General features: G+C 40.9%; 1 protein-coding gene across 1 annotated transcript in view; it reads left to right on the top strand.

The window, feature by feature from the left end:
- Nucleotides 1-16643, top strand: part of LOC119728626 (E3 ubiquitin-protein ligase MIB1-like) — a 42396-nt gene that overhangs the window by 1890 nt on the left and 23863 nt on the right. Inside the window, exons 2-9 of the mRNA XM_038200937.1 lie at nt 1509-1680; nt 2257-2491; nt 5559-5625; nt 7485-7618; nt 8471-8547; nt 8807-8993; nt 11873-12014; nt 13796-13929. Coding sequence (XP_038056865.1) covers nt 1509-1680; nt 2257-2491; nt 5559-5625; nt 7485-7618; nt 8471-8547; nt 8807-8993; nt 11873-12014; nt 13796-13929 — 1148 coding nt within the window. The remainder of the gene's footprint in view (nt 1-1508; nt 1681-2256; nt 2492-5558; nt 5626-7484; nt 7619-8470; nt 8548-8806; nt 8994-11872; nt 12015-13795; nt 13930-16643) is intronic.

Here is a 16643-nt window from a genome sequence, read left to right as displayed (position 1 = left end):
AACGAACAAAATGCACAAATTACAAATGATGGACTGTAGCTTTAATACAAGTTAGTTATTACCGGTAGCTGTATTGTAATGTCAAGAAACAGAGGTTCACAAAACCATAGAGCTAGAACGCCATGGTCCAGTGGTTACGGTGTTTGACTCATGTACGAAGGTGCGTGGGTTCGAACCCTGCCAGGAACATGGTGTTTGTGCCCTTGGGCAAGACACTTAACTACAATTGCCTCTCTCCACCCAGGAGTATGAATGGGTACCTGCGAGGGTCGAGGACCGATTGAGTGCCGATATTGGCTGCCGCGTGGTCCCATTGCCTGATGAACGGGGTAATAATTGTAAAGTGCTTTGAGATCGTTGATACGATACGATTGAAAGCGCTATATAAGCACAATTATTATTAAGGAGTTCGAACCCCAAGACTTGAAAAGTATTAGGATGGTCACCACGCTCGAAAGCTACAATAGAAAGCACCTGGCGGCCAGCTTGCTCAGTTGCTCACTACACTAATTTCTACACAATAGAGATCTGTGTTCACTAATGCTAGAAGAAAGAGTTTGCATTGCTTTGTAGACAGTACCATGGTAGATACGCATGCGCAGTTGTCATACATCGCCAAAAATGAATGATTTTGAACTGTTTGTTCGCAGTTGGATAATATTGTATATCAATGTGGTCAACATCACTGAAACAATCATTTCATGACAAACAAAATGCTCTACACCTTTAGTATGAAAACTTGTGAAATTTCCCAAAAAATCACATTTCCAATTTATCCAATTTATCTTCAAATTACAAGGACAGATAGCGCTTTCAAGGACCAACAACTGCACATCGATAAATTGAATTAATAACTCACATCTAACAACTGCGCAGTTGTTAAAACCTATCTTGTTTTAAAATATATTTTTCTAAAAAGAGCAATGACGTGACATGACTTATTATGCAGCATATATAGGGAGGTTGTTGGTTACCAACTAAAAAGGCGGCGACGATCATCGTGTTCAAAGGCTGCTTGCAGTCACGCAATGAATGGTCCAGGCTTGCGGTCACAGTGCTTTAGCTATGGACATTCCCGAGGGATTGGAATGTTAATGGTCAAAATGTAAATCGCCCAAGAGTTCTGACTCCTTGGGTCCTAGCTCTATGACAAAACTACATCTGCAATGGAGTACTGAAGTGTGACGTCATTTAGAACCAGAACGAATGGAGTATGAGCGCATGTTGGTTCTCGGGCTGAATCACGCGCTAATGTCTTTTACACACATTTTGTGTGTGTGATGTATTCACTTCGGTACTCCATTGTGTATGAACTGCTTTTAACTTACTGTAACTATTAAGAAAGCAACGACTTGTGTCACTATACATTTTTGATACATTATTACAGTCTTTCAATATTGATTCGCCGATGGTTTGCACAAATTGGCTTTAAAAGTGTGTCCCTACATAATACCTCAAACTTCAAGTCTTCACACTATCACCTAGACATTGGTCTGAACTTGTTACAGGAGTCAAGCATGATGGCACCATGTGTGATACCTGCCGCATGCAACCTATCTACGGCATCCGCTGGAAATGTGCTGAATGTCCCAACTACGATCTCTGCACTGCCTGTTACCATGGTGATAAGCATCATCTCCGACATCGCTTCTACCGCTTCAATGTGGCGACCAGTGAGAGGTCAGTATAGACCATGTGACTTTTGTTTACAAAATGGATGCTGTTGTCACATGACACCAACTTCAGCAAATGGAACTTTTTTGCACTGCATATATCTTTTGAAATATGAAAGGTTTAAAAGCTTTGAAATACTGTTTAAACTCCCTCGGCCTTTTTGCTAGGATGTAGCCTCAATCCTGCAAAATCATCCAATTGGCCTCATGGAAAAATGTAGCCTCAATCCTGCAAATTCCTCCATTCTTTCTCGAACATGGTCCATGGAGGGGTGACCACTGCCTGAATCCTGCAAAATCCTGCGGCAGTGACTGTCAATCTGTTGAGGCTTGGCCAGTGACATCCTGGAGCAGGCGTTCATCACAATAATCATTTTAAAGGACCTAAGTACAATCAAATGAAGGTTTGTTCATGCTCAGTGTAAAAGTGAACACAAATATGTATTCATGACATTACAGCAAGTATTCCCTCTGAAAATATCTAGAAATTGATCTTATTTCATCTCTGGCAAAATGTTTCATGATACATGTTATCTGCAAATTCTGTAATAAATAATTTTCAAATTTTGTTTTTCTCTTAAAGAGTTGGTTTGGAGCCACGGCGCAAGAGCAAGAAGATCATGGCTCGAGGGATCTTCCCAGGAGCCCGTGTGGTTCGAGGGGTAGACTGGGAGTGGGAGGATCAAGACGGAGGCAGCAGTCGTCGGGGGAAGGTCACCGAGATACAAGACTGGAGCTCTACTAGTCCCCGCAGCGCTGCTTATGTCCTGTGGGACAATGGAGCCAAGAACTTGTACCGTGTTGGATATGAGGGCATGGTGAGTTTAGTCAATTGTCTGCCTGAGGACAGACAAGCACAACTTATTCTATTAATTTTTGTTTCTTGGTTAGCTCTTCTCTTAAATACTCCGCGTGGGAGTTTAAGAGGAGGCCAGAAACACTGGGGCAAACCCCTTCTCTTAGCGATAAGTGTTACTGGGTTCTTTTACGTGCATTGCATTACACAACACAGGGGACCTACGGCTTTATGTCCCATCTGAAGGACGAAGCAATAGTGGTTAAGTGCCTTGCTCAAGGGCACAAGTGTCCGCCGGCGGGCTCGAACCAGTGTTGTAGTCGAGACCGGATAGTCCGAGACCGAGACCAAGACCGAGACCTGAAGCTGCGAGACCGAGACCGAGACCAGCCCCTTCAAGGCGGACCGAGACCGAGACCGAAATGGTCCGAGACCGAGACCGAGACCGCGGATAATAAATAACAATAATCTAAATAAAAAAAACAAGACACTAATTACAGCTGAACAGTCTGTCCTTGAGATGTTGATGTTCATGGGGATGTGAAGGAAGTGATTGAAAGTTAGGAATCACTTGTACCTGCTTAATTGTGTCATGCGAGTGCTCTTCGTGTTTGCTTCGTGCCATAAATTACAACATGGCAACAGAATTTGTTATTGTCACAATCAATTAAAAAAATATTGTTTAACTACTATAAAGTGTAAATCTGATGAAGAAACTCTAACTTAGGAGTACGACAATTTGTACTAGTTTTTGCAAAACTTGAACATGTTGAAACTTGACAAAAGTAAAAAGTTAAAGGTGGATGTTTCATCTGTTGTGGGAACTCGGACCCTAAACTCCAGAGCCAGCCCTTGGTTTCAGCAATGACCACTAACGGATATTTAAATGCAACTTTAATTTTACATTGGACCTCCTTGTAAACCTGATTCGAAAACAATTTGGAGCAAGAAAATATTGATTTATTTTTTTAAATTTCAGTCATGGAATATAGACTTGTACATGTAGACCCAAAAATTGAGAGGTGGTAGCCAGAGAGGCCTGGCTTAGGCTGAAATGTAATGCCACTTTATTTGTGTATAATGTCAATACCATTACATACACTATAGAAGTTTGATGAACCATATTTGCCTGATCTATCTTCTGTTAATCTGCCCGCCGTCATCATCGCCTATTGGAGAATATGGCCGACACAATAGAAGGGCGCTGTCACAAACTGAATGTGGTGGGCGAGATGTACATGTACTTTTAGGATTCATGGCTGCGTGCGCACGCCTATTTTGTGTTTTGTACCAGCGTATCGCCCGCATCGGCTACTATGCCGGGCGATTTACTGAAATATTTTAGTAATTTACAAGTACATGTACAACATATTGCCAATATTTCATTCGTTTATTGTGATGGCCGTAAACAGCATTTAGCGATTAATGGAACAAAAGTCTTGCAAACGCAATTGACATTTAGAAAGGAGACAAGGCAGGCAAATAGACTCTATTTTTGTGTGACTATGGCAGTAGCTCAATTTGTGTTTATCACAGATGAAAAGATGAATACATGGCGAGTCAAAAAGAAAGTGACAGTATGATAAAAAAAAGAAAGAAATGGCACCCTCCATTTCATAAAAAAATATGATTGGGATAAAGAACATGTTATTGAGTAGTAACTCTGAAAATTTCACGTAATTTGCATTCTCTATTCCCAAGTCGTGTCTATTTTAATAAAGAGATCACAAAATTCAGCTGTCCACCACTAATAGCAATTTAACGGTCTACGAATTGATGAATATCCATTAATAAATATAATGAAAAAAAAATGTTTCCCACCTCCACGAATAAAGGAAAAATTGAAAAGGAAAATAGAAAAAAATCACCAATATTTCTGGGGAATAAGAGTTGAATTGTTTCCCATATTAAGAACAAAAAATCTGACGGTAAGAATAATGTTTCAATCTTGATTCATAAGATTTTAATCCCAGTTGTATTTGGAATCAATGAGGATGGCTATAAAGTGCTTGTTTCAACAGATCATCCCACAATAAAAACGAGAAATAAGAAGAGGAGCAATGGTTGTTGGACTATGCCTCACTCACTAGAAAGTGAAGAGAGACATGTCCATTAGCATCACACTGCAGTCACATTTGCCCTCAACTTATTCTTTATTTCATCCTAAACTGGGGCCGAGGCGGAATCCACCCCCTCACTTTTTGGCTGGTCTCGACTCGAGACCGGCCAAAATATCGAGACCAAAGGGGACCGAGACCGAGACCAAGACCGAGACCACAGCTCCCGAGACCGAGACCGAGACCGAGACCGGCAAAAAGTGGTCGCGAGACCGAGACCGAGACCGAGACCGGTCTCGAGACCTACAACACTGGCTCGAACCCACGCCACTGTTGCCTCTGAAACACCAGAGCATGAGTCTTGGTGCTCTTTACCGCTAGGCCTCTATACATCAGATATTTATCAAAAATAATCTCAGCATCAGATATTTATCAAAAGTAATTTCAACTCTAGGTAACCACTTTTGATAGACTGGTTCCCGCTTTCATAATATGGGGACCGGTAGCTAGTTCCCATTTAAGGCCATTGATTGGATCGCCTGAGCGCGAGCGCAGTAAGATTTTTTAATTTTTGAAAATGATGTTTACAGCTTTGCAAATGGATGACAGTTGAACACGTGGCTATCAAAAAACTGACTCTTACCATAACAAGTAGGCAACATCGCTAGTGTTTCCACGAAGGTAATTTTCAAGGTTTTCAACTGCATAGGTTTCAAATACTGAAACGCAGTGCCCCTCTCTTTATTGATAGTTGCCAGAGACACTTTCGAATTCAGCGAAAATTGAAACTCATCAACCCACAAACTGCCCATTATTGGTAGCCTTGTTGCCATTTTGCAATAGGCTGGTTCCGCACTTCCATTATCTTTGTGATTTTGTATTCAGGGCCGGGATCAGACCTAGTTGCATTATGGGTAATCTTCCTTGTCTTGCATATAATTTGCATACATAAGGAGGAAATCCAAACGAGTGAATATTAATTGAATACACTTGTCAAGTTTGATTTTATTTTTGTGTTGTTTAACTTTGCAGTCCGATCTGAAGGTGGTCAGTGATGCGAAGGGAGGCACATTCTATCGTGATCACTTGCCGTGCTTAGGTAAGTCATAGTGCCTCTGGATTTCGTGTTACTCTACTGTCATGTACAAATATCCATGGATCACCATAGAGTTGTGAAATAATGAGAACACTGTCTTGCATCTTGAAAGACAGTTTAATAGATATTTAACAATTGTCGACTGCTGTGACGTGTGATATAGCGTTTTTAACACCAGAGGGGTGCATAGCACTGGAGGCGAAGTGCCTTGAGGGGTTAAAAACGATATCACTGCCCTCAATTGTTGTGTTATATCTTGCCAATAAGTCAAAAAGATAAAGGTTTTTAACTCATCCTTCAAGAAATAAGCTTTTGATGACGTGAGCTTTCCTGCTAGACGTGAGATCGAGAGGTTGCAGTTCTCTGTTGCGAGGTGCACGGGCCCTTTACATGCATCCTTCACGCGCGCGAAAATTGAACAAAGAAATAGACTGGAGTGGGGCTTGAACCTGCGACCTTCGGATTGCTGTACCGTTGCTCTACCAAATGAGCTATCCAGCCCTATGTTGGCAGTTCCCCAATTTGTCAATATCTTTGTTCAAGGGGTGCTAGTCAGAATCCATAAACCAGTATGCCATGCAACCAGGGATCACGCCCAAAGTCACGATACAGACCTGGGAAATAGCAAACGGGGATCACTCGGAGAGAATACGGCTTTTAAAAGTTGATGTTTGTCAATGAAATTACGGTATTCATGACACTAAATAACAATTGCATTTTTGCGTGAGTGGAGCAAGACTCTTCACAATTAAAGCATGTGGCAGAATGGCTATGCATGCAATTTTCAAAAAATAAACCTTTCTCAGGGTACGCCATCTTGAAAAACAAAGCGAGTCCTATAACGCATAGTGTGTGCGGTGAACGAGTGACTCTCGCAAAGTGACAGCAGATTGACAATATTGAAGAATACATGAATGGAAAGCTCTAATTCCCCGAAACATCAATCAACATTCTAGGTAGGTCACGTAAGTGCCCTCCTAAACAGGTGCAATTTGTGCGGAAATGTCGCGGATGGAACAGTTGAAAATAGAAAATCTTATATTGATGTTACTCCCATGGCGGTTGTACTACACGAAAACTAATACGGAAACTTCTGTTCGGCCACTGGTTTTGGGCTATATATTTATAAAGTCCTTCAAAATACAATAAGACGTGACCTAGAATGTTGATTGATGTTTCAATGAATTTGAGCTATTAGTCAATTTATAAGATTGTCAATCTGCTGGGCAAGATTACCATATGCGAAGTTCACTAATTTTCCTCTGTATTGACTAACAAGCCCCCAGATAGCAATTTCATGTCATCAAAGTCAATTTGAGCAGTGAGAAAATACAAGCATTTTCTTAGAAAACACTTAGAATTTTTCAGTCCACTCTCATAGGGTTTGTACACAGAGTGTTGAGTGAACTTCGTATATGGAAATCTTTCCATCTGCTGTAACTTTGCGAGAGTCACTCGTTCACCACACACACTATTTACGTCACCGTGTTTGTTTGTGTTATATGCCTTGCTTTGATTTTCAAGATGGCGTAGCCTGAGAAAGGTGCACTGTAACTGCTCTGCAGTGACACAAAAGTTTAATACACACTAATACCCGGACAGTTCACCATGCCATAATCATCTTCAAGGGTATGTGTTGTCGATATCAGCGCACGTTTGGTCCTCTAACCTCACAGGTACCCATTCATACCCCTGGGTGGAGAGAGGCAACACCATGTTCCTGGCAGGGTCAAACGCACACACCATCGTACATGAGTCAAGCACCGTAACTTATGGACATTAGCATTCTCAATCCTGAAAAACCCTCCAGGTCAGGCTTAAAATGACCTAAATTTGATAGATTTTCTGTCTGTATATTTCAGGTGAGCAAGGGCCAGGCAGCCGAGGGGTGCATGGTCTGTATGCCTTGGGCGATCAAGTCAATGTGGATTTAGACCTGGAGATAGTACAGAGTCTGCAACATGGGCACGGTGGCTGGACAGACGGCATGTTTGAGGTAATACAACTCCACTTGGTTATGTCATGGTATTAGATTGTGAAATTTCATTGGTAGGTGACTGCTCAACAGTTAATTAGACTGAATCGGTCCTTACTGGCTCTATAGGGTGAGTAAAAAACAACGCATCCCAAATGGCAGGACCAATTTTTGAATGAAGTTTTGCCTGTTGCACTTAAAAAATCTGGATATGAAAGCCCAGTCATTATAAAGCTTTCTTTTAGTACAAGAATCATTCCGATCACTCGTGTACTTTTCAAGTTACGGTATTTTGAACACAAACACCGTTTCAAAGTTTATTCCACGGATCAAAGTTTTATGTCACTCAGTGAATACTGTATATTCCGAGAAAACAATATTCTAGGACTTGATTTCAATTCAAAAGTTGCCCAGTCATGTTTTGAATTGCGCCCAAACTCGGCATCAGGGACATGTTCTCATTCAGCTGATTGCAGCTATGCGATGTCACTCACCGAACTAATGCACGCACTCTGGGCTCATTCGACCAATAGGAGTACCAAAATGCTCAGGCGCCTCATCTTTAAGAAAAAACGCGTGCAGCATGCACGTGAGCATGACATCACCACAGTAAAAGCTTCTAATTTTGGTCCCTGGATTCTACCGTAGTGCGAAGTACGCATGAGTAATTGTGTGCTGAATGTGCACAAAGTCGCATTAGGCGTCGTCAGCAATGCATACGAATGTCATTCAAGTGGTCTCCCCCAACTCTCCCTTCCTTACCATTGAGGGCGTACTTGTGCACGGAGCCCATAGGTTTATAGTGCAGAATTGTGTTCTTTCACCTTTATCTCATTCTGAAATGATTTGTTATTTTGTTCTTGTTTTATCTAGACTCTTGGTGCAACAGGCACAGTGGTAGGGATTGATGAAGACCATGACGTGGTCGTCTCCTACCCAAGTGGGAACAGGTATTTGATAACTCTTCTAAGACTACAAGAACAGATTCTTTTTCCTTGGTTTTTCCATCATCTATGAACATAAAACTTTAAACAGGTCAGAGTTTTACAATATTAGCTATAAAATACTAACCCCAAACTGTACCCATGTCTGCAGTGGGCGAGGCTAAATAGATCATCCCATTCATTGGCTCAGTGTCCCATAATACGTTCCCATGAAACTAACTGTACACTGTGTGATTACTCATTCATCAATCTTCTTTGCCCGCAGGTGGACTTTTAATCCAGCTGTCTTGACAAAGGTCAACACCACGACCTCGGTGCAAGGGTCAGCTAGCGGAGACACGCCCACCGCCTCCCAGTTCCAAGTAGGAGATCTGGTGCAGATTTGTAGTGACCTGGAACGCATCAAAGCCCTGCAGAGAGGGCATGGGGAATGGGCTGAGGCCATGCTACCGGTGGGTAAACACCAGGCGGAGATACTAAACACATGGGCTAAGCGCAGCAGATGCTTGCTCAGCACAAACCGGTTACCAGCCAAAACGTCATGCAATTTGTATTGCTGGTGGCTGGTTCCCGGTTCCCAGTTGAGTTTTGCTTTGGAACAAAAATTTGTTAATATTTTCTGCTTAGAAGCTGCATGAAATTCACAAAACTCTTCTTATCTTACGTCTCATCTTCGGACTTAAGATGAGTCTCTGCTTAAAAGCCCCAGTCACACATTTACAGTTTGGAGCTACGGATCTCCACAGTTTGAAACTTGTGATAAACCGTGGGAGTAGCGTGCTCATCCTTAGTACATCCGTGGTTATCCGTCATCTTCCTTGGGTATTCATGGAGGGGCTACGGAAGTTTTAAATTGTTCAAATTTCTGTGGTGAATCATCATGAAAATCAATCCATAGTGCAACCGTGGGACATCCGTAGGACAACTGTACTGATTCGTAGTGTTATTTGTGGCTATTTGTTCATATTCTTGGAGATTTGTAGCTCATTCGTGGTAGAAATCTCTACAAATTCGCTACGAATGTCCTACGGAAATGCCCGGATGTGCTAGGGTTCTGCAAAGGTTGTGCTACAAATATTCATGCTTTATTCGTAGGAGAACCTTGGTCATCCGTGACCCAGTCGCAGACAACCGTGGCGTTAACGTCATAATTTTTAGTAATACCGTTGACAAACTGTGGTGTATTCGTAGAGAAACCGTAGGACAGTCGTGGCTATCCATCCTGAAACCGTAGAGCATTCTTAGAAAGTTGATTTCTCCGCGAATCTCGACTATTCATCGTGATCGTTTGATTCTTGGTAAACCGTGGATATTCATAGCTCCAAACCATAAACGTGAGACTGGGGCTTAAGATTGATCTTAGCTAAGACGCATTCTAAGACCGATTTCACCAAACCCATCTCAAGCAAGCCACATCAAAACTACCAATTTGATGGCTGTTTCATGTTTGTTTTTACCGCTTGACAAAACAGTCATTGAAAGGAAATGCGCAAAACTAACTTCCTTTGTGCAGAGAACACAAACTTTCGCCAGTTTACTCAATACATTTTACACGGAAGGTTGGTCAACACAAGATGCGATAGAGTCATTCTTGCTCCCCGTTTCATCACTCTGTTTAAAAAAAAGAAGTCGACTAAGTGTTGGCGTATAATACAATTTTGTAAAGCTATTTTATTATGACTACCCATATATCAGAAATCTGTTCAAATCTGTTTCTACAGCAGATTTGTTCCTTGAAAATATAACTCTATGCCAACACTCGTTTTTAACGAGAAGACGTTGCAATGATTTCCAGACGATATATAGATTTTAATGAGATAAGATGACCCTCAGGCCAATCTTAAGTTAAGACGAGTTAAGCCGTGTTGCTAAGAAAGTAAGAACATCCTGAACGCTTCTCAAGTTTGGTAAAATCGATCCTAGGACAAGTCGCGAGTTAAGACGAGTAACATTTCTTAAAACGCGTCTTAGCGTTTCGTGATATCAGCCCCTGGTCAAATAGGACCTCAAGCATTGGGACCAAGAAGCTCATTTCTGTCTTGTCCATCTCATGATTTCATGACACTTGTCATAACTAACAATGCATCGCAGCGCTGTGACGTGTCGTATCCCTACGATGCGTCGCAGCTGCGATGTGTCCTGCGATTCATTTCACAAAACACGTCGTAAGTGGACGCATCGTAGGGGTATTTAGAGCACAACTCGGTGACTGTTATACGTTTTCACTCAACGCACAGTAAATAGTCGTTCGATATTCAGCAAAGAGTTGTCAAATCTCCTCTCGAAAAGTTTTTAAAATGTAAAAAAAAATGGCGAGCGTATGATGCAGTTTAAAATGAAAACAAGTTCGCAGTGGACTGTTATATAGCTACTTTGAAATTTCAACTGCAATTTTCCAGGCTAATTCATATTTAATGCGATGCATTTCTATTTAGACTGCACACACAGTCTTGGTATTAAAGGCTAGTTAAAATTTTTATGGCATAAAACTGGCTTAGAAAAGGACTCTTCTTATTTTGCGACGACCACTAGACACGTAACTTGCGGCGTGTTTTAAGCCGTTGTCAAGGAACTTACGACGCGTTCGACACGTCGTAAATTTTGTGAAATGGATCATACGACACATTGCGAGTTGCGACGTGTTACGCGTCGTAACATGAGTTGTGACACGTTGCAGCACTTCGTGAAATCGGATGCTGGACTGGTAATTTTGCTCTTTGAGTCTTTGAATGGAAGTGTCCTTTACCAAGGAGAAATAAAATTGTCTCTTAACCCTAAAAAGCCAGACTGATCTTTAAAAGTGTAATACACTTTTAAAGACATTCATACTAAGTAATTATGCAAAGTTTTTGCTCTAGCAAGTGTTTTGTAATTATGGTCAGTAATACTTTATTAAAGCCTTCTTCCATAAACTAGTGTAGTTGGTGTTTTTTCCTATACGTTGTCAATGGAAAACAAAAGATATTGCAGTATCCTGAGTTGAATTTTTGACAATTGCATAAACGCAGTGTCTGATTTTTATCTAATTGCTGTCAAAACATTTTGAAAAATATCAGTTTACAAACACATGAAGGCTTGGCACCAATAAACGAGTGCGAGTGCACAATAAGCTCTGGCCGTGTTGCAAGAAGTCTTGCATGAAAGTCTTGCAATGAAATCGATCAAAATCGATCATGAAAGTCTTGCCAAGGTCTATTTTCCAACCGTTCGGAATACCGCACTGGCTTATTGTCCAGCCCTCTGTTGGCAGTCTCCCAATACATGCAAGTCAGTGTTTTTGTTCTGGGGCACTAATAATGTCTCTCTTTCTTTTCTAAATGTCGTCTGGTAGACATTGGGTAAGATTGGTCGTGTGCAGCAGATCTACCATGACAATGATCTCAAGGTGGAGGTCTGCGGTACATCCTGGACCTATAATCCTGTGGCTGTCACCAAAGTGGCATCAGATAGTGGAGGATTAAGCAACTCATCAGGTACAGGACTTTGGCATCAGTCAGGGCAACTTGGCTCATATTGGGCTGAGCTGTCACAGCGAAATGGCGCCCCCTATTTTGTAAAGAAATTCTGCATGTAGCGCTTTCCAGATCTAGGATGTGAAAGCCCAATTAATAAGCTTTCTTTTAGTACAAGAATCATTCAAAAGGGGACGAACGAACCTGTGTTCACAGGAACTGAATGCCCATCTCTCTTTCGTTAGCGATTGGGCCAGACTCATATGCTGCTGTGGGGGGATCGCCACACCTCCTCCACAGCGAGTCTGTTACCTTCCCAGCATTGAATAATGCCGGTACCCATTTAACACCTGGGTTGAGAGGAGTAATTGAGGTAAAGCGCCTTACTCAAGGGCACAACACGCATGGCCATGGCGGGGCTCGAACCCACAATCTCACGATCATGGGGCTTGTGCTCTATCGCTAGACCACACGTGCCCTACAATCGTTAAAATCACTCATGTACTTTTTGAGTTGACACAGTTTTAAAATTTTGTCCACGGATCACATTTAAGATACGTGATATTTCAGTAAAATGAAAATGTTGTATCATGAAACGATGTCAGAATAATCCCCTAATATAAGTCTCCGAGGTAGCCAAGTAGAAGGCAGGGCAAGACTGTAAACTCTTGACAAGTTGACATTATAAAGCATGTTGTTTTAACATTGGAAGCAGCAGGTTTTTAAATAAATGTTATGATAAGTGCCAGTTATCATGGTTATGAGAGTGTTCTGACGTGTGTTTTGATATGTAAATAGTTTTCGTTTTGCTGAAATGTCACTTACCTTTATTGTGATCCTTGGACAAAATCAGAAAACTGTGTTTGTGTTTAAAAGTCCATAATTGAAAAGTACATGAGCGATATGAATGATTCTTGTACTGAAATAAAGCTTAATAATCCCTAACTCCCTAGGCCTTTTTTTCTAGAATGTAGCCGCAGTCCTGCAAAATCCTCCAATTGGCATCATGAAAAAATAACATGTGGCCTCAATCCAGCAAATTCCTTGATTATTTCTTGAATATGGTCCGTGGAGGGGTGACCACTGCCTGAATCCTGCAAAATCCTGCGGCAGTGACTGTCAATATGTTGAGGCTTGGCCAGTGACATCCTGGAGCAGTACGGAGGATTTCAAGAATAATCCAGGCCTATATTTATGCATGACTGAGCAAAAACAACACAAGGTCTGGCCCAAGACCTTGACAAAGTGCATCCTAAGAAATCAGTAACGCACTTATGCCATGTAGCCTCAATCCTCCAAATTTGTCCACTTTGACAAAGAGGATTTGAAGGATTTAGGGCGGTTAGGGTTGATAGGGCTTTTACATCCTAGATCTTGAACGCCTTACATTTTAAACTTCTTTTAAAAATAGGGGGTGCCATTTGGGTTTTCTTCATTTTTTTTTTAACTCGCCCCGTATTTTTGCTAGCACTGTTATTGCAGAATGGCGGACCCTAAACGCCAAATCTGTGGTTAACAGAGCCATGAAAGTGGGCCCATGTTTTTATGAAACTACCAACTGAGCTATCAAGCCTTTAATTGATAATATACAAGTTCGAAATTGTCACCAAAAAAAGAAGTGTCACTAAATGGGATAGCACCATCAGTTTCCTAAACTACTACTGGATAGCTGAGTTGGTAGAGCACTGGAATGGCAATCCGGAGGTCAAAGGTTGATTTGAAATGTGCTTACCATCGTCAGTTGACTTGTCAACATTTGATACCTCTAATTGTAAATCAGACATGATCTCATCTTTTCTCAGAGAGGTTATCAGCACTACTCAAGAAGCTGTTTGAGACGCACATCACTGGAGATGTCAATGAGGAACTGGTAAAAGCAGCGGCCAACGGTGATGCCAACAAGAGCGAAGAGATCCTAGTGCGGCCAGATGCTAACGTGAGAATATCGTCTGGTTTTCATTATCCATTGGTTGTTTAACTCTTTCAACTCAACCCTGTGTAGAAATCAAATGTCGGCTATCGTTAATCTCATGAGGAGGTTTGCATTTTGTGATTACTGCCCTCTATGTTTTGTACCTACATATTTTATGCCTACATAAAGCCTGGTACATGAAGTTTGGTTATCCAAGCGGGATAGCAGCTCAACAAATTGCCATGTCTCTCTGTTAGTTACAGGGTGAGTCAAAAAAAGCGGAACCCAAACCCCCAAAACTATATTTCATATTTAAAAAAATATGTAGCACCAAACATAATAATGAATGGAAAGCCAATTTCATAAGCTAATTTTAGATGAAAAATAACTGAAATTGCTCAATCCTTTCAAAGAATATCACCATTTAAACGCAATGACCCTAAAACCTGTTTCGTCCAAAAAAAATGTATTGTGTATTCTGACTGTTTGAAACAACAAAGAAAATGACACAGAATACTTGTTTCAACAACTGTCAACAACAGTAGTACACAATATCTTTATTAACATCCCTGGTAAGGCAAACAATATGATTTATAAAATCTACTTTTTTTAAAGACGGGCCTTCAAAAGGACTTTGTTGAATGTTTTTAACTTTTAAACTGAGGTTTTATCGCCGGTGATGTTTGAAGACAATATTGTGACGACGATTCTTGAAATTGCATTTTTGGACAAAAGAGGTTTTAGGGTCATTGTGTTTAAATGGTGATATTCTTTGAACGGATTGAGCAATTTCTGTAATTTTTCATCTAAAAGTAGCTTATGAAATTGGCTTTCCAGTCATTATTATTTTTGGTGCTACATATTTTTTTAAATATGAAATATAATTTTTGGAGTTTTGGGTTCCGCTTTTTTTTTACTCACCCAGTAGTTAGTAACAAACGGTGACATTGTCTATTGCTCCTACATATTTTGACCGATTTCAACCAAACTTTGTCAAAAGTATCAGTAGCCCAGCCCCAACATGTCACATGACCAAACTGGGGTCAAAGGTCATCATGGGGTCAAGGTCAAAATAACGTCAAATTTCAAATAAGCTCAAATGACAAACGTAGCACTGTCAATACGTTGGCCTTGGTCAAACATTAAAAAATGTCCATGTGACCTCTTCATCTGACCTACAGTACTGGGGTCAAAGGTAAAAAAAGGTCAAATTTCAAAGAAAATCAAATGACAAAAGTAGCCCTGTCAACATGTTGGCCTTGTTCAAACATTACAAAATGTCCATGGTGAACTCTTTGTCTGACCTACATTTATAGGGTCAGCGGTCAAAATAGGTTGAATGGCACAATCACGTGACTCATGCATGGACACAAATTTGTTGGCCTGCAGCTTCCGTAATCAACGCATTCATTTACTTCCCTCCTGCTTACCCGTACCTTCGTCTTGGGTATAGATACACAATGCACAATCTGTAGCAATAAACGAACGATCTCGGGTTACTCGAGCTCAAGCCGCAGCAACCGGACTGGGTCAAGAGGTCATGTGGCGATTAAATCTCCTTTGCAAAATGGATTTGAGCCATTGAAAGCGCGCCACGGTGGCCACTGTACGTGTACATGCTCTTCCAAAATGAACAAGAAATGCCGGGTAGACCTATGTTTAAAATCAAAACTTAACTTTCCTCCCGTCGTCTAGTACTACACTTTTGAATCCCCCCGCCTCCGAAGCGTTAGACTTAGCCGCCATGTTATCGCATTGTATCGTGGGATACTTACCCAACCAACCGGCTCAGCATGTTGGTTACTTGGGCCAGGCTTGGGTAAGCGCAAGAAGTCATGTGAGAGTTAAATCGAACACAGTCGCGCTTGCACGAGTAAGGGCAGGGGGCGTAATGGAATGTGCTGAATGTAATTTCGGACACTGTAATTTGATTAAAAGTATCCAAACATTTTGTACTCCGAACAGCTTCTGATTTCATGGGAAATGATTGGATTTCTTTTTTTCTATTTTCTTTTTCTTCTTTTTTTTGAGGGAGAATTATTGTCTAGCTCCTAGTTTTCTGATAGAACAGTAGAATACAGCTATAATGACCAACACTACGCCGCACATTTGGCTATAAAAAGCAGTTCCTTTGAATCCTGAACCATTCTTGCTCATCAACAAATTAAATTGTTTTTATCAGGATTGATAAATTTTCAACTTGTATGTTAATTGTTTCATTCAAAAAAGCAAAGTTTGTTTCTAGAAAGACTCTCATAATTGGTTACCTTTGTACACAATCCAATCTGAATGGTTGGCAACCTGCAAATAATTCAAAATTCAAGTAAAAATGGTGTCGTTACAAAGTTAAATTCTTTCCAGACACTGGTACCTTGTCAGGCACTGCTTTCAAATCGTGTAGTGGTGTGTGAATGCAACATGTGTCTCGGACTCAGACTTGATAGTTTTTGAAGTCAAAATTTTGTTGACATGCCTTTTTGGTAAGACAAAATGGACAATATGGACGTGTGTTTCACGTACGAAACTCAACTATCATTTCAAATTTTGCACTTCGAGCACTTAAAAATTTATGATTTTTTTATTCATGCTGTAAAGCAGCAGCAGTGTAACATGGCTGCGTTTATTCTGGCACAAAACTGGATCATATAAAGGGAATCTAAACAGGTTTATTATGCACGAAAATGATTTGTAGGTATACTCCCGCAGCAACGTCCTAATTTTCTGCCGAACCCAAATCG

Source organism: Patiria miniata, unplaced genomic scaffold (genome assembly GCF_015706575.1).
Source record: "Patiria miniata isolate m_02_andy unplaced genomic scaffold, ASM1570657v1 HiC_scaffold_20, whole genome shotgun sequence".
Lineage (NCBI taxonomy): Eukaryota > Metazoa > Echinodermata > Asteroidea > Valvatida > Asterinidae > Patiria > Patiria miniata.
The sequence above is the reverse complement of the archived record's forward strand: the minus strand, read 5'-3'. Positions and strand labels throughout refer to the sequence as shown.